This window comes from Ranitomeya variabilis, chromosome 5 (genome assembly GCF_051348905.1).
Source record: "Ranitomeya variabilis isolate aRanVar5 chromosome 5, aRanVar5.hap1, whole genome shotgun sequence".
Taxonomy (NCBI): domain Eukaryota; kingdom Metazoa; phylum Chordata; class Amphibia; order Anura; family Dendrobatidae; genus Ranitomeya; species Ranitomeya variabilis.
The window spans coordinates 23668391-23694957 of NC_135236.1; the positions used below are offsets into that span (position 1 = coordinate 23668391).

The following is a 26567-nucleotide window of genomic DNA, read 5'->3' on the forward strand; positions in this document are numbered from 1 at the left end:
GGTAAGGTCAGGGGCTGACATGTATAGTTGTGTGTCATCAGCATAAAGATGGTACTGAAAGCCAAATCTGCTGATGGTCTGTCCAATTGGGGCCGTGTAGAGGGAGAAGAGAAGGGGGCCAAGGACTGAGCCCTGAGGTACCCCGACAGTGAGAGGAAGAGGAGATGAAGTGGAGCCGGAGAACAGAACACTGAAGGAGCAGTCAGAAAGATAGGAAGAGAACCAGGAGAGAGCAGTGTCCTTAATGCCTAGTGACTGGAGCCTAGAGAGTAGGAGAGGGTGGTCAACAGTGTCGAAAGCTGCAGAAAGATCGAGGAGAATGAGCAGAGAGTGGTCACCGTTACATTTTGCTGTCAGAAGGTCATTGGTCACCTTGATGAGTGCAGTTTCTATCGAATGTAGGGGGCGGAACCCGGACTGTGAAGGGTCTGCGAGGGAATGTGTGGAGAGGTAACGGGTAAGGCGGGAGTAGACTAGGCGCTCCAGGAGTTTTGAGATGAAGGGGAGATTGGAGACCGGTCTGTAGTTGTTTGCGCATGATGGGTCAAGGGTGGGTTTTTTTAGTAATGGAGTAATGATAGAGTGTTTGAAGGAGGAGGGGAAAATGCCAGAGGAGAGTGAGAGATTAAAGATTGTAGTTAGGTGAGTTTTGACGACTGGAGAGAGACTGGAGGAGGTGTGAGGGAATGGGGTCGGTGGTGCATGTAGTTGGACGAGAAGAGGAGAGGAGCTTGGAGACTTCTTCTTCTGTGATGGGATCGAATGTGGAGAGTGAGCCAGGGGAGATGCAGGGAGGAATGGGAGTCATTGCACTTGGTGTCTGGGAGCGGATTTCCTGACGGATATTGTCTATTTTCTCTATAAAGTGGGAGGCCAGGTCATCAGCACAAATGTCTGTGATAGGGGCTTGTGCTTTTGGCCTGAGGAGGGAGTGAAAGGTGTCAAAAAGTTTCTTGGGGTTGTTGGATAGTGATGAGATCAGAGTGGTGAAGTAGGTCTGTTTGGCAAGGTGAAGGGCAGAGTTATAGGTCCTTAACATAAATTTGAAGTGTATGAAGTCTTCTGGGGTGCGAGTTTTCCTCCATAAGCGTTCAGCACTCCTAGAGCATCGCTGGAGAAATCGGGTTTGCGATGTGAGCCAGGGCTGTTTCACTCTGTGTTTGGAGGTTCTGAGGGTGAGGGGAGCTACTTGGTCTAGGGTGCTTCTAAGAGTGTCGTTGTAGTGATGTACCACCAGATCAGGACAGGAAAAAGAGGAGATTGGGGACAGTGATGAGTGTAAGAAGTCTGAAAGTGTATGAGGGTTAATGGTATGTAGATTTCTGAATGTGTGGTAGGTAGGAGGGTGCTGGGGTGGGCGAGGAGTTGTGAGTGTGAAGGAGAGAATGTTGTGGTCAGAGAGGGGAAGTGGTGAGTTATCTAGGTAAGAGATTGAACAGAGTCGGGCAAAGACCAGGTCCAGGGTGTTACCGTCTTTGTGTGTTTCGGAGGTTGAGAGCTGTGAGAGGCCTAGGGAAGTGGTTAGTGATAGAAGCTGGGATGCAGATGTGGAAGTGGGGCTGTTAATGGGAATGTTGAAGTCTCCCAGGATAAGGGTTGGTAGTTCTGAGGACATGAAGTGCGGCAGCCAGGCTGAGAAGTGGTCCAGGAAGTGGGTGGGTGAGCCTGGGGGCCGGTATATGACAGCTACTCTGAGGGAGAGGGGACGGAAGAGCCTGATGGTGTGGACCTCAAAAGAAGGGAATGAAAGTGAAGGAACTGGGGGTATAACCTGGAACATGCATTGGGGGGACAAGAGTATGCCGACTCCACCACCAGGTCTGTTAGTGGGTCTTGGGGAATGGGAGAATTGTAAGCCACCATGGGAAATGGCAGCAGGGGAGACAGTGTCAGAGTCTTGGATCCAGGTTTCAGTGAGGGCCAACAGATTGAGAGAGTTGTTCAGAGTTGCGCAGGAAAGGGAGCTTGTTACATACAGACCGTGGATTCCAAAAGGCACAATTGAAAGGGAGAGGTGAGGGAGTGCAAGTAATATTAATAAGGTTAGTATGGTTTTGATATGAGGTAGGGTAGCGGTTGAGGTTGGGGGATGGGGGACCGGGGTTGGGGGATATGTCCCCCGAAATCAGTAGGAGTAACAAGATAAAAAGCAAGTAGTGTTTTGAAATGTTTGAAGTTTTTTTGTGCAGTGTGTTTGGGTAAGATGGGCTGATGTTTTTCAGGAAGGTGAGAAGTGCATGGGAGCTGTACATGGGAGATGGAAGCAGTGAGGAGCTGATGTGTATGAGTCGTGGTGGAGGGAGGATTGGGCGGTGAATGTGGATTGCAAGGGAGCATAGGAGGATAGGAATGAAGCACATGGATAGAAGGGAGAGCAGAGTGTGGGTTACCTGACTCCTGCCCTGACTAACTGCCATGAAATAACTGCGGTATCACGACGCTTATCTTCCGTGACGCTTTGCTTCTGTGACGCGTGCACCCCCACTAGCGTGCCCCCCTAAGGATGGTTCTACATTTATAGTCCAGTGATGGGTCAGAAGAGATGGATTATGGGACCAGGGTGAGGATAATTTGGCAGCTGGGGCCAGCACACCAGGGGGTGGTTAAATGATCAAAGGCATTGTGGCTGGCAACATGCTATAACACCTTCACCTGATTGTATCTAGAGTGGCCACAGTAATGGATATACATCAAACAGTGAGTACATCCTACAATACAACCAATGAATTATACCAAACATTACGCAGGCACATTAAAATAAGTTGATAGATGGTACAGTGGCAGATGACAGACAGCAGACAGCAAGCAGAGGTGGGAAGCTATACCATTAGAGTCTATTGCAGCAGATGAGACATGAGACAGCAAGCAGAGGTGGGAAGCTATACCTGTGTGAAGAGAGAAGATGGATGTTAGTTCTGTGCCTATATGTAGGAGAGTTGTGAAGTTATATTATATATCTGCAGGATTATCTATCTGCAGTGGCTTGCAAAATTAATCATCCCATTGGCTTTTTACTTATTTTGTTACATTACAAACTGTGTTTAAATATTTTTATAATCTGATATGTGTTTTATGCATCAGCACAAAATAGTAAGTTAGTGAAACTTAGATGAGACCAAAATTGAACTTTTTGCCCACAGAGGTAAATGCTATGTCTGAAGCCAAACCAACGCAACTCATCACCCCAAGAACATGATCCTCACAGTGAAACATCGTAATGTCAGCACCATGCTGTGGGGGTGTTTTTCAGCAGCAGGGACAGGGAACATGGTCTTCGTAGAGAAGAAAATTGATTGTGTAAAATACATGGATATTTTTGAGCAAAACCTGTTTCAGTCTGTCAGTGATTTTAGAATGGGATGGAGGTTCAGCTTCCAACAAGACAATGACCCAAAGTATACTGCTAAAGCAACACTACAGTGGTTTAAGGGGAAATGTGTCAATGTTTGGAGTGGCCTACTCAAAGCCCAGACCTTAATCCAATTGAGAATCTGGGGTCAGACTTGAAGATTGCTGTTCATCAAAGGAAATCATCTAACCTAAAGGTACCGTCACACTAAACGATATCGCTAGCGATCCGTGATGTTGCAGCGTCCTGGAAAGCGATATTGTTGTGTTTGACACGCAGCAGTGATCAGGATCCTGCTGTGATATCGCTGGTCGTTGATTAAAGTTCAGAACTTTATTTGGTCGTCAGATCGCCGTGTATCGTTGTGTTTGACAGCAAAAGCAACGATACCAGCGATGTTTTACAATGGTAACCAGGGTAAATATTGAATTACTAAGCGCAGGGCCGCGCTTAGTAACCCGATGTTTACCCTGGTTACCAGTGTAAAATGTAAAAAAACAAACACTACATACTCACCTTCTGATGTCTGTCACACGTCCCTCGCCATCCGCTTCCTGCACTGACTGTGAGCGCCGGCCGTAAAGCACAGCACAGCGGTGATGTCACCACTCTGCTGTTAGGGTCGGCACTCAGTCAGTGCAGGAAGCGGACACCGGGGGACGCAAAGGTGAGTATGTACTGTTTGTTTTTTTACATTTTACACTGGTAACCAGGGTAAACATCGGGTTACTAAGCGCGGCCCTGCGCTTAGTAACCCAATGTTTACCCTGGTTACCCGTGGACTTCGGCTTCGTTGGTCGCTGGAGAGCGGTCTGTGTGACAGCTCTCGAGCGACCAAACAGCGACGCTGCAGCGATCGGCATCGTTGTCTGTATCGCTGCAGCGTCGCTTAGTGTCACGGTACCTTAAAGGAGCTGGAGCAGTTTTGCCTTGAGGTTTGGACAAAAATCTCAGTATCAAGATGTGGAAAGTTCATGAAGACTTATCCAAAGCAACTTGCAACTGTAATTGCCACAAAATGAGGTTCTACAAAGTACTAACTTTAGGGGAGTAAAGTTATTCACACTGAAGTTTTCATTTATTTTGTCCTACATGTTTGTCCTATCTTTACATGACCTGATGCAAAGCCTTAAAAAATGGTTGTGAGGTAGCAAACCAAAGAAGACACCAATGGGTTAAAAAATTTTCAAGCTTCCGTATCTATACTATTTACTATCTATATATTTTAGATCTATCATCTTTGTATCTATATCTTAATATATCATTGCTTTATTTTTGTCAACTAGCTATTAAGTTTACATAGTGTATTATAGTATGTAAAAGATGATTAAAAAATGCATTGCATATGAATCCGAGATGAGAAAATATTTGCACTTGCATGACAAAAGGTGAACCACATGGATTTCGCTAGTTCATCTTTTCAGGATGAGAACGGGACTGATTTTTTAGAAGCTACTGTGAGCGAACTGTAAAAGTCAGGATCATTGTATAAGGTTTTGAGTTTGTCTCAGCTCCAATCATTCTGCTCCTAAAAAAGCTTTTGATGTTAATAATCCTTGTACATCCACAATACAAAAAATGTCAGATCACAGATGGTTTACAAGTGAGAAAATGCATTTCTGAGTTCAAATTTGCTTCTTCCACGTATCTTATTTGTAGTTGTGTATTGTTTTATTGTAATTTATTGTGACATTTAATATACACTGCTCAAAAAATAAAGGGAACACAAACAACAGAATATAACTCCAAGTAAATCAAACTCCTGTGAAATCAAACTGTCCACTTAGGAAGCAACACTGATTGACAATCAATTTCACATGCTGTTGTGCAAATGGAATAGACAGCAGATGGAAATTCTTGGCAATTATCAAGACATCCTCAATAAAGGAGTGGTTCTGCAGGTGGTGACCACAGACCACATCTCAGTACCAATGGTTTATGGCTGATGTTCCAGTCATTCTTGACTGTTGGTTGTGCTTTCACACTCTTGGTAGCATGAGATGGACTCTTCAACCCACACAAGTGGCTCAGGTAGTGCAGCTCATCCAGGATGGTACATCAATGCGAGCTGTGGCAAGAAGGTTTGCTGTATCTGTCAGTGCAGTGTCCAGAGGCTGGAGGCGCTACCAGGAGATAGGCCAGTACCACAGGAGGTGTGAAGGGGGCCATAGGAGGGCAACAACCCAGCAGCAGGACCGCTACCTCCGCCTTTGTGCAAGAAGGAGCTGGAGGAGCACTGCCAAAGCCCTGCAAAATGACCTCTATCAGGCCACAAATGTACATGTGTCTGCACAAACTGTTAGAAACTGACTCCATGAGGGTGGTCTGAGGGCCCGATGTCCACAGATGGGGGTTGTGCTCACAGCCCAACACCGTGCAGGACACTTGGCATTTGCCACAGAACACCAGGATTGGCAAATTCACCACTGGCGCCCTGTGCTCTTCACAGACGAAAGCAGGTTCACACTGAGCACATGTGACAGACGTAACAAAGTCTGGGGACACCATAAAGAGCGATCTGCTGCCTTCAACATCCTTCAGGATGGCTGGTTTGCAGTGGGCCAGTAATGGTGTGGGGTGGCATTTCTTTAGAGGTCCGCACAGCCCTTCATGTGCTTGCCAGAGGTAGCCTGACTACCATTAGGCACCGAGATGAGATCCTCAGACCCCTTGTGAGACCATATGCTGGTGCGGTTGGACCTGGGATCCTCCTAATGCAGGACAATGCCAGACCTCATGTGGCTGGAGTGTGTCAGCAGTTCCTTCAAGATGAAGGGAGGTCATACAGGCCCGTGGAGGCCACACACAATACTGAGCATCTTTTTCTTGTCATGGGGCATTTCCACTGAATTTTATTTTCCACTTTGATTTTGAGTATCTTTCCAAATCCAGACCTCCATTTTGATTTACATTCATTATTGTTATGTTTTATTGTTCTGAACACATTCCACTATGCAACGAATAAAAATTTGTAACTGGAATAATTCATTCAGAGATATCTAGGATGTGGTATTTTAGTGTTCCCTTTATTTTTTTGAACAGTGTATATTTTTGAATGTGTCATATAAGATGAATTCAGGTCCAGCCCCATAATTTGAAATGCCTTGCACAAATGCTCAGAGATCATCTTGCATAACTAAAATTTCTCAAATGTTAAAATTATATATTTTTTCGTTTTTGCTTTTAATAACATTATTAGGTACCACATGGATGGTTGAGATTTTAAGCCTCATTCAAAAGAATGGAGACCCAACCTGGAGCAATACTGTACTGAACTGGGAAAGAGTACCTTGGATTGAAGAGATGGATTATGCCGAAAAACTACAACAAAGTGAGGAACACCCTCGCCTAATTACCAGCCACTTGCACAGACACATGTTTATGAAATCATTTAATGGTTCTAAGGCAAAGGTAAATTTTTACACAGAAAGTCATCAAAAACATTCTGCAATGCTTAACTGAGATCACGTTTGTATATTTAATATTATATTTATCAATACGATTATTGTGTCAAAATGAAAAGTACAGTGCCTTGCGAAAATATTCAGCTCCCTGGAACTTTTCAACCTTTTCCTACATATCACGCTTCAAACATAAAGATACAAAATGAAAATTTTTGGTGAACAATCAACAAGTGGAACACAATTGTGAAGTTGAACGAAATTTATTGGTTATTTTAAATTTTTGCGGAAATTCAAAAACTGAAAAGTGGGGCGTGCAATATTATTCGGCCCCTTTACTTTCAGTGCTGCAAACTTACTCCAGAAGCTCATTGTGGATCTCTGAATGATCCAATGTTGTCCTAAATGCCTAATGATGATAAAAATAATCCACCTGTGTGTAATCAAGTCTCCGTATAAATGCACCTGCTCTGCGATAGTCTCAGGGTTCTGTTTGAAGCACAGAGAGCATCATGAAGACCAAGAAACACAACAGGCAGGTCTGTGATACTGTTGTGGAGAAGTTTAAAGCTGGATTTAAATACAAAATGATTTCCAAACTTTAAACATCCCAAGTAGCATTGTGCAAGTGATCATATTGAAATGGAAGGAGAATCATACCACTGCAAATCTACCAAGACCCGGCCGTCCCTCTAAACTATATCTCAAACAAGGAGAAGACTGATCAGAGATGCAGCCAAGAGGCCCATGATAACTCTGGATGAATTCAGAGATCTACAGCTGAGGTGTGACAGTCTGTCCATAGGACAACAATCAGTCGTACACTGCACTAATCTTGCCTTTATGGAAGAGTGGCAAGGAGAAAGCCATTTCTCAAAGACATCCATAAAAAGTGTTGTTTAAAGCTTGCAACAAGCCACCTGGGAGACACACCAAACATGTGGAAGAAGGTGCTCTGGTCAGATGGAACCAAAATCAAACTTTTTGGCAACACAGCTCATCACCCTGAATACACCATCCCCACTGTCAAACATGGTGGTGGAGGCATCATGGTTTGGGCCTGCTTTTCTTCACAGGGACAGAGAAGATGGTAAAAATTGATGGGAAGATGGATAGAGCCAAATACAGGACAATTCTTGAAGAAAAGCTGTTGGAGTCTGCAAAAGACCTGAGACTGGGATGGAGATTTTTCTTCCAACAAAACACTGATCCCAAACGTAAAGCAAAATCTGTAATGGAATGGTTCAGAAATAAACGTATCCAGGTGTTAGAATGGCCAAGTCACAGTCCAGACCTCAATACAATCGAGAATCTGTAAAAAGAGCTGAAAACTGCTGTTCACAAACGATCTCCATCAAACCCACTGACCTCGAGCTTTTTGCCAAGGAAGAATGGGCAAGAATTTCAGTCTCTCGATGTACAAAACTGATAGAGACATACCCCAAGTGAGTTGCAGCTGTAATTGCAGCAAAAGGTGGCGCAACAAAGTATTAAGTTAAAGGGGTCGAATAATATTGCACACCCCACTTTTCAGTTTTTGAATTTCCATAAAAATTTTAAATAACCAATACATTTTGTTAAAATTCACAATTGTGTCCCACTTGTTGTCGATTCTTCCCCCAAAAATTACATTTTGTATCTTTATGTTTGAATCTTGATATGTGGGAAAGGGTTGAAAAGTTCCAGGGAGCTGAATACTTTCGCAAGGCACTGTACATAACAACTAGATGTAATACATAGATCAAATATATAATGTAGAAAGTGCAATTTAAAGAGTGTAGAAGCACAGTGTAAGTACTAAGATGTGTGTAAACATTAACCCTTTTACCCGCTAGGTGGTTTGACCGTCAATTACAATTCTGACCACTGTCACTTTATGAGGTAGTAACTCAGAATCAGTGGGATTCGTTTAAGTATTTCAGAGAATCTTTTTCATGACATTTTGTACTTCACAAAAGTTGCAAAATTTATTTGATATAACTTGCATTTATTTGCTGAAAAAAAAGAAAATTTGGCAATTTTCAAACTTTCAGATCTTATGCCCTTCAATCAGAGAGATATATCACACAAAAATAGTTAATAAATAACATTTCCCACATGTTTACTTTACATCAGAGCAATTTTTTAAACACTTTTTTTTAGGAAGTTATGAGGGTAAAAAGTTGACCAGTGATTTCTAATTTTTCTAACAATATTTACAAAACCATTTTTTAAGGACCACCTCACATTTAAAGTGACTTTGAGGAGTCTATGTGATAGAAAATACCCAAAAATGACACATCCTAAAAACTGCACCCCTCATGGTGCTCAAAACCTCATTCAAGCAATTTACTAACCCTTCAGGTGCTTCACAGGAATTTTTGGAATGTAGGAAAAAAATGAACATTTAACTTTTTTCACCAAATTATTTAGACCCAGTTTTTTTATTTTTACAAGGGTAACAGGAAAAAGTGAGCTACAAAATGTGTTGTACAATTTCTCCTGAACACATCAATACCCCACATGTGGGGAAAAACCACTGTTAGGGCAAACAGCAAAGCTCGGAAGAGAAAGAGAGTTATTTGACTTTTTGAACTCAAAATTTGCTGGAATCATTAGTGGATGCCATGACCTGTTTGGAAAGCCCCTGATGTGCCTAAACAATAGAAACCCCCGACAAGTGACCCCAATTTAGAAACTAGACCCCTCATTTGTGTGGTAAGCATCTTGATCCCCCAGGTGTTTCACAGAAGTTTATAACGTTGAGTTGTGAAAATAAAAAAAATAACATTTTCCCCACAAAAATGATAATTGAGCCATAATTTCTTATTTTACAAGGGTAACAGGAGAAATTGCACCTTACAATTTGTTGTAGTTTCTTCTGAGTGTGCTGATACCACATATATGGAGAAATAAAACTTTTGAGGCACAGTGCAAAGCTCAGAAGGGAAGAAGTGCCATATTGCAGTTCAGATTTTGCTGTAAAGGTTTCAGGGTTCCATGTCACATTGGCAGTGCCCCTGAGGTGCCAGAAAAACAGAAATTCCCCAAATATGTCATTTTACCAACTACATTCCTCATTTAAATCATCTAGGAGTGCAGTTGCAGCGCCCCAGAGTCCTGGTCGTTGCAGTACTGATGCTCCGCCGCTAAGGGGGGCTATGGTACGTCTGATGGCACTGAAGTAGTTCACCTGACCAGGTATCACAGACACCAATACACTTCACAGTCTGGCCTCCAGGGGGAGCTAAGGGTGCTATGTATTAGGCCACTCCTCACAATCTGGTAAAACTGGGGGTTAGATAGGAAGTTAGACAGAAGCTGACTGGGTTGGAACCAGGCAACATCCTGTGGCAGAGGGTGTTGCAGGGGAAGATTCAAGGGGGTCCCTGTCAGGGGTGGGATCCTGACAGAGGCCTAGCGAACAGAAAGAACATTACGGGACCGCGCCTGCACTTCATCGCGGCAGTACCCCAAGAAAGGACAAGAAGCGAGGTTTATTGTGCTGAGTGAGAAACGAGATCAACGCAACAAGGAGAAACACCAGTAGGAGTCGTGCTGTAAGACGAGGCAACGTCCTACTGAGGCGCGTAGCCGGTGGCCGGAAACACCAAGGAAGTATTGAGCTCCAGGCCTTACTTCAAACCTACAGCAGGACAGTCAGTTCTAGGCGGGCTGTCTCACCCAAAATCACCTAAGCAGACATAGGGGGCAACATTTGGAGAGGGGCGACTCTAGGGTCCTGGAAGAGCTCCGAGCCTACCCGTCATATGGGTGCGTCCTAGCCATATCATCTGGGGGGACGAAGAAGAACATCAAAATCGAGTTGTGAGGGAACTTCAGAAACAGACACAACAGTTGTGGGGACTATTCCGTAAGCACAGCAGGGAAGGACCACAACACACAAGCGCTAGAAGGTAGGCACAGATTTCCACCTGCAAAGGGAACTCTGGAGGTGCCATCGGACCGGCCGGACTCCGGTAGCCCGGTTGACCGTATTCCGGACTGAGGATCCTGAAGCCTTCAGTAAAGAGGTAAAGAGACTGCAACCTGGTGTCCTCGTTATTCACCGCGACCTGCACCGCACCATAACATCATCACATTCTCAACTTTCACGGGACGCCCCTCAGCAGGGTCACGGACCGGGCCTAGCCACTGTGACAACCCCAGGACTGAGACACAGAGGCCCGGTAACGGGTACCCCTCGGCCCTGCGGCAGTGGGGGCGCTCCACAGTGATCATATTGACACTACATGTGTCTCAGAATTATTTTCTATTGAGCAGTGAAGAAAGAATAAATTACATTTTTACCATTAAAATGTTGTTTTAGCCCCAAGTTTTTAATTTTTCTAAGGGCTAATAGGAATTGTTTTTACAGCAAACTGAGGTTAATTTTTCCTGAGCGTGCCAATACCCTGTATGTAATTGGGAAATATTTTTCAGGCACAGGGCAAATCTTAGACTTACTATAGTGCAGATTTTACTGTTAAGGTTAAGATTTTATATTTTCACAAAAGAAGTGTGTAAAAATGAAACTATAATTTGTCCCATAATTTCTACCGAACATGGCAATACCCCATATGTGGCTGTACAATACTGCCTGGCCATAAGGAGAGACTCGGGAAGGACAGAGCACTATTTGCCACCTGGAGACCAGATTTGCCTAGATTAGTTTGCGGACTCCATATACAGAGTACCTAATTGCTAGAAAAGCAGAGTCCCTCCCTCAAGTGACCCCATTTTGGAAATTATACATCTATGGGAATCTATCTACAGGTGCAAACTTTTGTAGTAGTGACCAATACGCTGTAGTAACCAGTACATTGTAGTGACCAGTACCTTATTGTGACCAGTACATTATGCTCAGCTCATGCTTCTGGAGACATGCATCTGTAAGTTAGTCGGGCTCTCATCGCTTCATAAATGCCAAACCTGTGGACATTAAATGTGGATTAGACACACTGGGGCTCAGAAGGGAGGAGGCATTTGGATTTGAGAGTGCAGAATTTGCTGAATTTCTTTTGATGGGAGAGGAGCCATTTCTCTTTTCCAGAGCCTTTGTGCTACCATTAACATGGAAGCCCCTATATTTCTGTTAAGAGATGAGTTATCCTGAGTGAGGACTTGCTTTTTTTGTGAATTGAGTTGAAGCTTTTGTTATGAACATTTTACATAACGTTTTGGATCATATTTATCTGACACTCTACACTGAGCACTTACATCAGGGTGTCCACCTAAATCTCTGAGTGATGTGATCCCTTCCCTATAATGCGGTAGCAGAGTTACTCTGGACTACATCTGGCCTCTTTCAGCGGTGTCCTTCTTTTCAGAAGTGCACAAAACTGTGGCCAACGGCAATTTTATGCAATCCTAAAAAGACAGATATCGCCGGATCACAGGTCAGACGTCATCCACAGTGCCTTCATTTGCCTCATTATAGGGAATCTTCTGACAGGGGTTCTGTCTGAATCATTAGTTTCAGAGATTTACATGGAAACTCCAGTGCAAGCGCTCAGCGCAGAGAGCAGGATAAATGTTTGCTGAGCCTTACTGCCTTTGGGAGGCAAAATGAACAAATCAACAGCAGGTGAAGAATTGGCTTTGTTTTTTTTGCCGTTACTCATGCTGTATATGTGATATGGTGACTTTATTCTTCGGGTCAGTGAGATTACAGTGATTCCAGATTTATATAGTTTAATTATGTTTGGATGCTGTCACACACTTAAGAAAGGACTAGATGCCTTTCTTGAAAAGTATAATGTTACAGGTTATATACACTAGATTCCTTAATAGAGCATTGATCCAGGGAACTAGTCTGATTGCCATATGTGGAGTCGGGAAGGAATTTTTTCCCTAATGTGGAGCTTACTCTTTGCCACATGGTTTTTTTTGCCTTCCTCTGGATCAACATGTTAGGGAGGGCATGTTAGGTTAGGCTATGGGTTGAACTAGATGGACTTAAAGTCTTCCTTCAACCTTAAAAATATGCTACCTTGTTACTATGTTACTATGTATGGTAAAATTGATAAGGTAGTTTTATTCTTCAGGTCTATATGATTACAGTAATACCACATTTATATAGTTTTTTTAATGTTATGGTGCTTTTACACTATAAAAACGATTTAATAGAAAAATCATTATTTTTGCATTACTTTATTCTGAGAGCTATAACTTTTTTTTAGCTTTTTTAGTTTTCTGCTGATGGAGCTGTGTTATGGCTTGTTTTTGTGGGATATGATGACATTTTTAGTGGTACCATGTTTATTTATATTTGTATTTTGATTGTTTATTCCACAATTTGTTTAGTTGTATAATGATTTTTTACCTTGTTTTTACCTATATTTATATGGTACATCCAGCAGGGTCTCCTGATAACATTGTTTTCATTATTAGTAATGGGTAGTGTTGAGCATTCCGATACCGCAAGTATCGGGTATCGGCCGATATTTGCTGTATCGGAATTCCGATACCGAGATCCGATACTTTTGTGGTATCGGGAATCGGAAGTTCCCAGTGTATGGTTCCCAGGGTCTGAAGGAGAGGAAACTCTCCTTCAGGCCCTGGGATCCATATCCATGTAAAAAATAAAGAATTAAAATAAAAAATAGGGATATACTCACCCTCAGACGCACCCTGGTAGTAACCGGCAGCCTTTGCTTAAAATGAGCGCGTTCAGCACCTTCCATGATGTCACGGCTTCTGATTGCTCGCGTGCCGCTCATGTGACCGCCACGCGACCAATCACAAGCCGCGACGTCATCCCTCAGGTCCTATATTCCCTTCTAGGAATTTAGGACCTGAGGGATGACGTCACGGCTTCTGATTGGTCGCGTGGCGGTCACATGAGCGGCACGCGACCAATCAGAAGCCGTGACGTAATGGAAGGTACTGAACGCGCTCATTTTAAGCAAAGAAGGCTGCCGGTTCACAGCAGTAAGATCCAGGCTGCGTCGGAGAGGTGAGTATATCAATATTTTTTATTTTAATTCTTTATTTTACACATTAATATGGATCCCAGGGCCTGAAGGAGAGTTTCCTCTCCTTCAGACCCTGGGAACCATCAGGATACCTTCCGATACTTGGTGTCCCATTGACTTGTATTGGTATCGGGTATCGGTATCGGCGATATCCGATACTTTTCGGGTATCGGCCGATACTATCCGATACCGATACTTTCAAGTATCGGACGGTATCGCTCAACACTAGTAATGGGTCTCCCATACTGTTTGCCTATGCAGTGAATGCTTAAGCTGCCAAAAATTAGAACACACAATAACACCCCTTTGACGAGACATACCGGAGGACCTCATAAAAAATGTTCACATTATTAGGAAGTGGGTCTCCCATACTATTAGCCTATGCAGCGAATGCAAGAGCTGCCAAAAATTTGGACGCACCAAAATACGCCTTTGAAGAAACGTAGATTAGTGCCCCCTGAAAATAATGTTCCCATTATTAAGAATGGGTCTCCCATAATGTTTGCCTATGCATTGAATGCAAGAGCTGCCAAAAATTTTGATGCACCATAATAACCCTTTGACGAGACGTACCAAAGGGCCTCATGAAAAAATGTTCCCATTATTAGGAAGTGGGTCTCCCATACTGTTTGCCTAAGCAGTGTATGCAAGGGCTGCCAAAAACTTAGAGGCACTACAATGCCCAATGGAAGAGACGTGGAGGAGGACCTCATAAAATAATGTTCCCATTAGAAAGGAGCGGGTCTCCCATAGTGTTTGCCTATGCAGTGAATGCAAGGGCTGCCAAAAATTTGATTCACTACAATGCCCCTTGGAAGAGACATGGAGGAGGGCCTCATAAAAAATTCCCATTAGAAGGAAGCGGGTTTCCTATACTGGTAATGCCCATACAATAAGTGTATGGGCTGACAAACATTTACCCCTGGGTGGTATACATGAACATACTGACTTAGATTGTGAGCCCCACTGGGGATAGCGATGATGTGTGCAAACTGTAAAGCGCTGCGGAATATGTTAGCGCTATATAAAAATAAAGAACGGGCATCAGAGTGTTTTTAAAACACCCTTTAAAAAAATATGTGGGTGTGGCATCATGGACCACGGTCACCCTGGTGATTTGGTGGTGGAGGATGAGGAGAAGGAGGAGGATAACAGCAGCAGGTATTCAGAATTAGGAAGCACATACCCATGTGTGGGTGTGAAGAGGTGTATGAGAATAGACCTACCAAAAGAAGACACTTGATTAGAGTTTAAGTTATGCTGCTATCATTCAGTTGTGTTGAGAAGTTTGGCTCAATTCAGCCCTTGTTCATTTTTGTAAGAGACAGCTTGTCAGTATTTTCAGTTGACAGGTGGATTCTCTTGTCAGTTATAATTCCACCAGTGGCGCTAAAAACACAATTTGACAAAATGCTAGCGGCAGGGCCGGCCAGGACCTCCAAGGCATAGAGAGGCAGTTCCTGCCTCGTGTCCAGCTTGGATACCTAAAAATTATAAAGCACAGAGGAATCACGGAGGACGTTGGTACAGTCAGCAAGGTACTCTCTCAGCGTCTTCCAAACTTTGCACTCTTTGTGCGAGTGCCCCACGTCTCAGTGCCTGTGTGATGGGAGGGACTGAGATAACTCTACCAGAACTTTGCCAGTGTCTCCCTGCCTCTGCTGCATTGGAGTTCAGTGTCTCTCACCTGTACTCCTTGGTTGTCCACCAAACTGTGATCTCTGCCACCAGCGTTTTCAGATGGGAATTTTTTAATAATTCAGCAACAAGGGCCTTCTGGTACTGCCCCATTTTAGTAGACCTGTTCGCCTCGGGAATAAGAAATAGAAAGTTATTCTTGTAGCGTGAGTCTAGAAGTGTCACCAACCAATAATGACTATCACCGAAAACTCTGAGAACGCGAGGGTCACGGGAAAGACAGCGTAACATAAACTCAGCCATGAAAACCAGATTGCTAACAGGCAAGACTTCCATGTTCTCACCAAGAGGACAATTGACCATGCTCTCCTCCTCCTCTTCTGCCTCCCTGTCATCAAGCCATCCATGCTGAACAGACGGTATGATTATTTTGCAGGTATTACCGTTTTTAGCACATGAAATTAGCTCCTGTTCTTCCTCCTCCTCCTCTTTCTCAATGTGACCCAATCCACATTGGATTGAGATGAGGCTGAGCTGTGTGTAATAACTCTGTTTGGTTCCTTGCTCCATCTCTTCGTGCTCTGTCTGCAATGCATCCTGTTTGATTGTGAGCAGAGAGTGTTTCAGAAGACAGAGAAGCAGGATGGTGATGCTAATTATGACGTAAGTTTTGGAGGATGGTACATATGTCTGACATCCATGTCCACTACTGAGGTCTTATGTGTGGAGGCTAAACTGAATAATGATGGCCTTGTTGATGCTGGTAGTCAACAATTGCCCTCTTCTGCTCACAAATCCTTCCCAACATATGCAGTGTAGAGTTCCAAATTGTGGGGACATCACACACCAGTCAGTGAGGCGGAAGCTGCAGACACTGCTGAAGCACGGCAAAGGCAGCAGAAGCTGTATCTAACTTTCCAAAATGGGCACAAAGGCAGCGTACTTTACAAGCAGATCCGATAGCTTTGGATAGGTTTTAAGAACCACGAATGTTAAGCACATGGGCCAGGCATGGTACGTGCGTGAGCTCGCCTCACCTCAGAACTGCCACCAGGTTTCAGCCATTGTCACATACGACCATGCCTGACTTTAGGTTCAGCAGGGTCAGCCACAGATTTGCCTGCTCTTTCAGAGCTGTAGACAACTCTTTAGCATTGTTTGGTTTGTCACTTAAGCATATTAGCTTCAGCACAGCCTTTTTCCGCTTGGCTGAGGCAGTGCTGCAAAGCTTCCAGCTTGTGACTGATGTGGTCATTTTGGAGATGGAGTTTTATTATAAGGAGGAGGAGGAGGATGAGGTGCAGGAGCTGTAGACTGTGGGGGCAACCATAATTGATCTTGGGCATGTAATCCTCAGCGTCAGGATGACATGCTCTATCCCAAGGACCGACTGAGTCCCGGATTCCACTATGTTAACTCAGTGTGCCTTCAGAGAGATGTACCATCCATGCCAAAAAGCACTTGTCTACATGTTCGTGCTTAGGTGGACTTTCCCAGTAACTGCATTGTTGAGGGCACTTCTAATGTTGTGGGACATGTGCTTGTGTAATGCGGGCACGGCACACCGGAAGAGATAGTGGCTGCTGGGGACAGAGTACCTTGCGACGGCTGCCGCCATCAGGTTGCAGAAAGCTTCCATTTCCATGAGCCTAAAAGGCAACATTTTGAGCGAAATCGGTCAAGAAATGTAAGAATTTAATAGTGTGGCCTGTGGGGCGTTGGCTGCTTGCGTTTTATAGATGCCTATTTCTGCATTCAGGACCTGAAATTACGTCACGGCTTGCTGTGATTGGTCGCGTCGCGGCCACATGGGCGGCACGCAACCAATCACAAGCCGTGACGTAATTTTAAAAATGCGCGCGTCTCCTGCCTCCCGTGACGTCACGGCTTGTGATTGGTCGCGTCGCCCATGTGACCGCGACGCGACCAATCACAAGCCGGAACGCAATTTTAAAATCCTGAATGCCTAGAATTAGGCATCCAGGACCTCAAAATTACGTCACGGCTTGCTGTGATTGGTCGCGTCGCGGCCACATGGGCGGCACGCGACCAATCAGAAGCCGTGACGTCACGGAAGGAAGGAAACGCGCGCATTTTAAGCAAACAACGCTGCCGGTTCCCTCGGTGAGGTCCAGGCTGCGTCGGAGAGGTGAGTATAGCAATATTTTTTATTTTAATTCTTTATTTTACACATTAATGTTGTATTTTACACATTAATGTTGTTTCGATACCGATACCCGATACCACAAAAGTATCGGATCTCGGTATCGGAATTCCGATACCCGCAAGTATCGGCCGATACCCGATACTTGCGGTATCGGAATGCTCAACACTATATATCATCCATCACTTCGTTTTTCACATATGCACCCTGCTCCTCCTCCTGACTTTCTGGCAATTGTGTCTCATCATCGTCCACCTCTTGTGACACTTTCCCACCATTGCGTTCGTGTAACCATGGCTCCTCAAATATTTTGGCATTGTTACATGTGATCTCCTCTTGCCCCGCTTCAAGTGGACTGGGCGAGATGGCTGATTCGATAAATGGAAAAGTGAACAGCTCTTTGGAGTGTCCAAGTGTGGGATCAGTTGTCTCCGGACACTTGGCATAGTGGAAGGAAGGAGGATCAGGGTGAGGAATATGTTGTCCAGATTCACAGGTACTGAGACTTGACCATGTGGAAGACAGGGTGGTGGTGTTGGTGGCAAATTGGAAGCAATATCTGCTATCCAAACAATAACCTTTGGACACTGCTCTGATTTCAATAGTAGTGTGCTGCTGCGGTTCCCTAGTATTTGGAACAGGAAGGTCGGGCGAGAAGATATGTGTGTTTGTTGAGGCACAATTTCACCTTGCCCATGGCCTCGGCCTCTGCATGCACCACACCATCACCATCATGTCCAAATTCCCGTCTCTTGCCACGTGCCTTGCCCATTTTAAATGTAGGACAATATGTTCCACGTTCACTACAAATGGCTGAATTTGGAGTGAACTTATATGTGATCCGTGTGACAGAAAACCAGAGTTTAAAATATCTGGCCTGTGAGTAACTTTTTTTTTTCAGCAAGCTGGTGTTAATGACTTGACTATGACACTGCAACAAAATTTAAATTGAGGCCTGAAATGGCACAATTTTGAGCGCACTGATATGTGACTGACAAACTCCAGTTTAAAATATTTTGCCTGTAGGTAACTATTTTTTTTCAGCAAACTGGTGTCATTAGATTGGCTAAGACACTGCAACAAAATTTAAATGGAGGCCTGAAATACCGCAATTTTGATCACACTGTTATGTGATCCATGTGAACAACAAACCCCAGTTTAAAATAGCTGGATTTTTAGAGCTGTAATATGGAAAGGATCTGGCTGTATTCTGCAGTGCCAACAAGCAAATGGAGCAGAAAAATGGTGTTCTCTTTGTTGCTTTTAAACCAAATAAAAATGATTCCTGGCCCCTGATACCTGGGGCCATGGCTATAAATATATGCAATAGGCAGCAGCAGACAGAACTGAAATGGACCCTCTTGCTATATGTACTGCGTCTGCCACATATGCTGCCTGCCTAGAATTGATATACATGCAGCTTTATTAGTCCTCAGAAGGACTGTTAGTTGAGATGGATATGTATATTATATATAGTATACCCACACTAAGTACGAAGCAAAAAAATCTCTCCCTAGCTCAGCAGCAACTCTTCATACACTGCCTGATTCCGGAGCAGACTGTGACGAGCATGGCGGCACCAGGTCTGATATAGACCTGATGACGCTGTGCGGCCAGCCAATCACTGTAATGCCACAACCAACATGGCTGCGGTATTACAGTGTGTGCAGACAACCCCTGCATGCTCTTTGGCTCTGAGCATCTCGAGCAGTGAGATACTCGGGCGAGCACCGAGTGGTTACGAGCATGCTCGCTCATCACTAATCTTAAACTTATGAACTTTGAATCCCGAGACATTACCACTAGTGTTGAGCAATACCGTCCGATACTTGAAAGTATCGGTATCGGATAGTATCGGCCGATACCCGAAAAGTATCGGATATCGCCGATACCGATACCAGATACCAATACAAGTCAATGGGACACCAAGTATCGGAAGGTATCCTGATGGTTCCCAGGGTCTGAAGGAGAGGAAACTCTCCTTCAGGCCCTGGGATCCATATTAATGTGTAAAATAAAGAATTAAAATAAAAAATATTGATATACTCACCTCTCCGGAGGCCCCTGCACCTTACCGCTGTTAACCGGCAGCCTTCTTTGCTTAAAATGAGCGCGTTTAGGGCCTTCCATGACGTCACGGCTTCTGATTGGTCGCGTGCCGCTCATGTGACCGCCACGCGACCAATCACAAGCCGCAACGTCATTCTCAGGTCCTAAATTCCTAATTCTAGGGTTTATTTACAGGAGCCATTAACAAAAAGATATGAGTATTTGTATGTGGAACACCCCACAATAGCCTATATATCAGAGGTGTCAAACTGCATTCCTCAAGGGCCGCAAACAGGTGATATTTTCAGGATTTCCTTAGCATTCCACAAGGTGCTGGAATCATTCTGTGCAGGTGATTAAATTATCACATGTGCAATACAAGGAAATCCTGAAAACATGACCTGTTTGCGGCCCTCGAGGAGTGCAGTTTGACACCTCTGCTATATATCATGCTACATGTAGTTTCATCAGAGACACCAAATTTGTGAATGGTGTCTTTAATGAAATTGATTGGAAAAAAGAATTCAACAGGTTTTCTTGTGATGTGGTGGGTCCCTACCCCTCTATTCCACACAATATTGCCATCTCCTTTTTATCATACAATCTTGACACCTACAGCTCCTACGAAACCACAACTAAGGATTTCTTACTGTCTGCCATCAACTTCCTCTTGAAACATAATTATTTCAGTTTTGACTGACGTTATTTTTTACGAAAATCTGGAGTCAATATGGGAGCCAATTTTTTTCCGGTTCCAGCGAATTTAGTGATGTCAATATGGGAGGAACTGTATCTCTACAATGATAATAACTTACGTAGCAAACATATAATTTAGTATGGTAGATATATCGACGATCTCCTTTTTGTGCAGGGAGGTACTCAATTAGAAGCCATGCCATGGACTTTATAGAATATATAAATTTCAATAATATTACTGGAATTATCAAAAAATATATTCCAATATTAAATCAAGATAACAAACTAAAACATGTACTAAACAATAACATACAGTACATAAATAAAAAAAAGCCCCTACTGTAGGCTCTTCACGTTCGCCCAGATTATTTTCCAGTGATCAGCCCAGTTCACACTCAGCAGGTTAAAAAACCTGGTTGGATCAACAGGTTTTTTTTAGATGTGGCACGAAGCGTTGCATAGCATGTCAAATAAATATCAATATTCACATATTTCTACTAGTAGACATGTACATGATTTCATAAATTGCTATTACACATTTGTCAATTACCTTATAGAATGCACTGTCCGCAAACTACAAAATGTAGGAAGTATGACATGTCCCATCAAAGCAAGAATCAGACAGCACATTTCTGACGCTGCTAATCCCCAGGCTTTATCTTCTTCTGGAATGTCTAAACACTTTGCAAATGTCCATAAAGGTGATGTGAGCTGTCTGAAATTTTGTATTATAGAAAGAGAATAGAGAGTGATTCTGGATATACACACTTGGAAACAGAATACCGTCTCAACCACAGACAGGATCTTATCCTGCAATATTAAAATTGCTCATATTTTTTGTCTCAGGTTTTTCTATGCTTGTTTTTATACATATTATTGTTCCCATATATATATATATATATATACAGTGGGGCAAAAAAGTATTTAGTCAGTCAGCAATAGTGCAAGTTCCACCACTTAAAAAGATGAGAGGCGTCTGTAATTTACATCATAGGTAGACCTCAACTATGGGAGACAAACTGAGAAAAAAAAATCCAGAAAATCACATTGTCTGTTTTTTTATCATTTTATTTGCATATTATGGTGGAAAATAAGTATTTGGTCAAAAACAAACAATCAAGATTTCTGGCTCTCACAGACCTGTAACTTCTTCTTTAAGAGTCTCCTCTTTCCTCCACTCATTACCTGTAGTAATGGCACCTGTTTAAACTTGTTATCAGTATAAAAAGACACCTGTGCACACCCTCAAACAGTCTGACTCCAAACTCCACTATGGTGAAGACCAAAGAGCTGTCAAAGGACACCAGAAACAAAATTGTAGCCCTGCACCAGGCTGGGAAGACTGAATCTGCAATAGCCAACCAGCTTGGAGTGAAGAAATCAACAGTGGGAGCAATAATTAGAAAATGGAAGACATTCAAGACCACTGATAATCTCCCTCGATCTGGGGCTCCACGCAAAATCCCACCCCGTGGGGTCAGAATGATCACAAGAACGGTGAGCAAAAATCCCAGAACCACGCGGGGGGACCTAGTGAATGAACTGCAGAGAGCTGGGACCAATGTAACAAGGCCTACCATAAGTAACACACTACGCCACCATGGACTCAGATCCTGCAGTGCCAGACGTGTCCCACTGCTTAAGCCAGTACATGTCCGGGCCCGTCTGAAGTTTGCTAGAGAGCATTTGGATGATCCAGAGGAGTTTGGGGAGAATGTCCTATGGTCTGATGAAACCAAACTGGAACTGTTTGGTAGAAACACAACTTGTCGTGTTTGGAGGAAAAAGAATACTGAGTTGCATCCATCAAACACCATACCTACTGTAAAGCATAGTGGTGGATACATCATGCTTTGGGGCTGTTTCTCTGCAAAGGGGCCAGGACGACTGATCCGGGTACATGAAAGAATGAATGGGGCCATGTATCGTGAGATTTTGAGTGCAAACCTCCTTCCATCAGCAAGGGCATTGAAGATGAAACGTGGCTGGGTCTTTCAACATGACAATGATCCAAAGCTCCCCGCCAGGGCAATGAAGGAGTGGCTTCGTAAGAAGCATTTCAAGGTCCTGGAGTGGCCTAGCCAGTCTCCAGATCTCAACCCTATAGAAAACCTTTGGAGGGAGTTGAAAGTCCGTGTTGCCAAGCGAAAAGCCAAAAACATCACTGCTCTAGAGGAGATCTGCATGGAGGAATGGGCCAACATACCAACAACAGTGTGTGGCAACCTTGTGAAGACTTACAGAAAACGTTTGACCTCTGTCATTGCCAACAAAGGATATATTACAAAGTATTGAGATGAAATTTTGTTTCTGACCAAATACTTATTTTCCACCATAATATGCAAATAAAATGATAAAAAAACAGACAATGTGATTTTCTGGATTTTTTTTTCTCAGTTTGTCTCCCATAGTTGAGGTCTACCTATGATGTAAATTACAGACGCCTCTCATCTTTTTAAGTGGTGGAACTTGCACTATTGCTGACTGACTAAATACTTTTTTGCCCCACTGTATATATATATATATATATATATATATATATATATATATATATATATATATATATATATATATATATATATATATATGTATATATAATTGTCTAAGGGTTTTTCCGTCTGTCTGTCTGTCTGTCTTTCTGTCTGTCTGTCTTTCTGTCTGTCTGTCTGTCTGTCCTGGAAATCCCACGTCTCTGATTGGTCGAGGCCGCCAGGCCTCGACCAATCAGCGACGGGCACAGTATCGACGTAGAAGTCATAATGGTTGCCATGGCGACGATGATGTCCTAAAGGTTGCCTCGACCAATCAGCGACGGGCACAGTCTGCCGCGAATTCTGGAATCATCATTGTCCATATACTACGGGGACATGCATATTCTAGAATACCCGATTGTAGGGATTGTACTCTCTCAGCTGCATCAGGAGGAAGACATGAGGCATGTTCCTTTCAAAGTCCACGGGTTTATTTGCTTAATTTGTTTTCACATCTATGCTCCAGCGTTCTTTCCAATGTGTATTGCAGGAACTTTAGCTGTAATTTTGAGGGTTATGGGAATATAGTCAATACACTATATGATTTTTTTCTAGTCTCTGGATACAAGTTATATTTATGTTGATACTTATTTGTGTATTTTCAATCTTCACTACGTTGATCATTCGCATTACATCTTGCTCTTGCCTGCCATCTGCTGGTGCCACTTACTTTCTTTGGCTCATCACCTTGCACTGTATTGGCACTTTTTAACGTTGTTTGTCTTTTAAATTATTTCTACTAAAACATTGTTATTTTATTGTTCATCTTACACCTCTTCTTATATGCTCTCTCTTTTCCCCTTGTGTCGTCGTCTGAATGGGAGTCACCACTACTCAGTCTGTCATCCTGGAGCCATCAGTCCCCACTTAAACAGTTGTCAGACCCCTTTCCTGGAGCTACCCTATCTTCAACGGTCACACTTTTGGTCACCTCTGCCAAGTTCCAGAGTTGGTCAGACCCACACTTCCGTCCGATCATACTTTCTCGTACTGCCTTCTCCGTCGTGTCGCTAAGTTGAGCCCGTCCACAATTTCTCTGGGTCATGCCTAACTCAGGACTACCACCTCTAGGAGGCGCATTCTCCTCATTATTAGATCTTATACACATTATTTCTACAGACACCTCTCACTTTATCCAGCAGTCCTACAGTGCTTCCATGTCCTGACCTATTACCACAGGATGCCGTAAGTCCGGATCTACACTCACCTAGTGGTATGTGGAAACCTCAGCCACGTCAGTGTACTTGCAGGCTATTAGAAGACCTTTAACATCCTCACATCCGCCGCTTACTTTCGTCCAAGATGACCTAAAGTGTTCCAGAGGGGCTCTTAGCAAGGACACTCCACTCCCCGGGTCTATCAGTCCCATCACATCTTCTCCATCCAGCTTGATGGGACACAGTTGTGATGCCTCATTGGCCGAGCAATCCACACTGTAAATTTCACTGTACCTGGCTACAGACCAATGGCACAACTGTCGCCCTTTTTGGGCCATCACTCCTATTTAGGTCACCGCCCCTATTTGGGACTCCACCCCATTTAGGGTCACTGCCCCTTTTGGCACTCCACCCCTTTCTGGGCAACCATCCCTGTTTGGGTTACCGCCCCCTTTTAGTACTCCACCCTTTTTGTGCAACCATCCCTGTTTTGGTCACCCCCCCTTTCCGGACTCCACCCCTTTTCAGGCAACCATCCCTCCTTGGGGTGCATGCTGTGGACTCCCTGTGTCCTCTCAGGTGCTCATCGCCTGTGCACAGCATTCTATCTGCCCAAACAGTATCTCACAGCGAGGCTCTGCATCATTCTCTGCATCTTCCGACAAGCCTACAACCTGCAGTAACCACCAATCAACCAAACCGCTGCATGACCAGCTCTGTCCTCACCTACTGTATTCTCACCCATCCCTTGTAGATTGTGAGCCTTCGCGGGCAGGGTCCTCACTCCTCCTGTACCAGTTATGACTTGTATTGTTTAAGATTATTGTACTTGTTTTTATTATGTATACCCCTCCTCACATGTAAAGTGCCATGGAATAAATGGCGCTATAACAATAAATAATAATAATAATAATAATAATTCTACTCGGCACTGTCTGGCTCCGCAAGGCTCTGCATGGCTCTGCATAGTGAGGCTCCGCACTGCTCTGCTAGGCTCTTCACTGCTCCGAAAGACTCTGCACCTCTCTGCACGAGTCTGCACCGCTCTGCAGGGCTCTACTCTGCAGACTTCGTTGACCCGTCGATCCACAGCACCTGCCCAGATTTCGTGGAGTCGCTAATCCACACAATGCAGCCCAGAGTTCATGGACCCATCGACCAACAGCAAGCCACCCACTGTTATCCTCCCAGGTACCTCCTGGACCAATGCCTGCAGTGTAGCACCAACTGTAGGGATTGTACTCACTCAGGTGTATCATGAGGAAGACAGGAGGCACGTTCCTTTTAAAGTAAATATGTGTTTATTTGCTTCATAACCCAGAAGCACCAACAAAAAGGAAAACAGCCTTTAGAGCAGGCAAAAACAAATCATCAGTGTCCATAACACAGTCCTCTAGCTATGGTCCTATCTGTCCATCACACCTTAGCGCACGCACCACATGTCCATCTAGTGTCACATGACTGAAGATGTCACGTGTAGGTCCTACAGGTCCTGTAAGCACACACATGCTTATACTAGTACCGCTGGACGCCGGAACCAAGCGCTTGTCAATTGGCTGGGACAGCGCTTTCTAATCTTCACAAGAGTATCTACAAGTCACCAAAGACTAATTCATGCAATTCATTTAACCTGGACCTATTAGGACATCCACAAATGCCATAACAGAGTAGGACGACAGTGAGCAAATCAGAGTAACAGATAAGAGAAATTTAGGCTGCAAAGTACTAATGGTGACAGACCTAGCGAACCTCTTAGTGCGCTTAGGACAATCAGAGATAGTATGAGAGGAGTCACCACAGTAAAAACACAGCCCATTCTGACGTCTGTGTTCTTGCCGTTCAGCTCTGGTCAAAGTCCTATCACATTGCATAAGCTCAGGCCTCCGCTCAGAGGACACCGCCAAATGGCGCAAACGCCGATCAATCTGAATGGCCAAAGACAGACTCATTCAGACCAGCAGGCGTGGGGAACCCCACCATAACATCCTTAAGGGCTTCAGAAAGACCCTTTCTGAAAATTGCTGCCAGGGCACACTCATTCCATTGAGTAAGCACAGACCACTTTCTAAACTTCTGGCAATATACTTCTGCCTCATCCTGACCCTGACATAGAGTCAGCAAGATCTTTTCTGCCTGATCCACAGAATTAGGTTCATCATAAAGCAATCCAAGCGCTAGAAAAAATGCATCCACATTAAGCAATGCAGGATTTCCTGGCCCAAGGGAGAATGCCCAGTCTTGCGGGTCACCACGCAACAAAGAAATAATAATCTTTACTTGCTGAATGGGATCACCAGAGGAGCGGGGTTTCAGAGCAGGAAACAGTCTGCAATTATTTTTGAAATTCAAAAATTTAGATCTATCCCCAGAAAACAAATCAGGAATTGGAATTCTAGGCTCTAACATCGGATTCTGAACTACATAATCTTGAATACTCTGTACCCTAGCAGTGAGTTGATCCACACAAGAGGACAAACCTTGAATATCCATATCTACACCTGAGTCCTGAACCACCCAGAGGTTAAGGGGAAAAGAAAGACAAAACAAGCTGCAAAGAAAAAAAAATGACTCAGAACTTCTCTTATCCCTCTTTTGAGATGCATTAACACTTTGTGGGCCAGCTGTA

The 26567-nt window shown here is 43.8% G+C and overlaps 1 protein-coding gene across 3 annotated transcripts in view; it reads left to right on the top strand.

Moving 5' to 3' along the window:
- The window catches only part of LOC143774207 (sulfotransferase 2B1-like), a 233121-nt gene that overhangs the window by 161753 nt on the left and 44801 nt on the right, over window positions 1–26567 (top strand). For all 3 annotated transcript variants that reach the window (XM_077261585.1, XM_077261586.1, XM_077261587.1), the window contains one exon: window positions 6549–6760. In XM_077261585.1, coding sequence (XP_077117700.1) covers window positions 6549–6760 — 212 coding nt within the window. The remainder of the gene's footprint in view (window positions 1–6548; window positions 6761–26567) is intronic.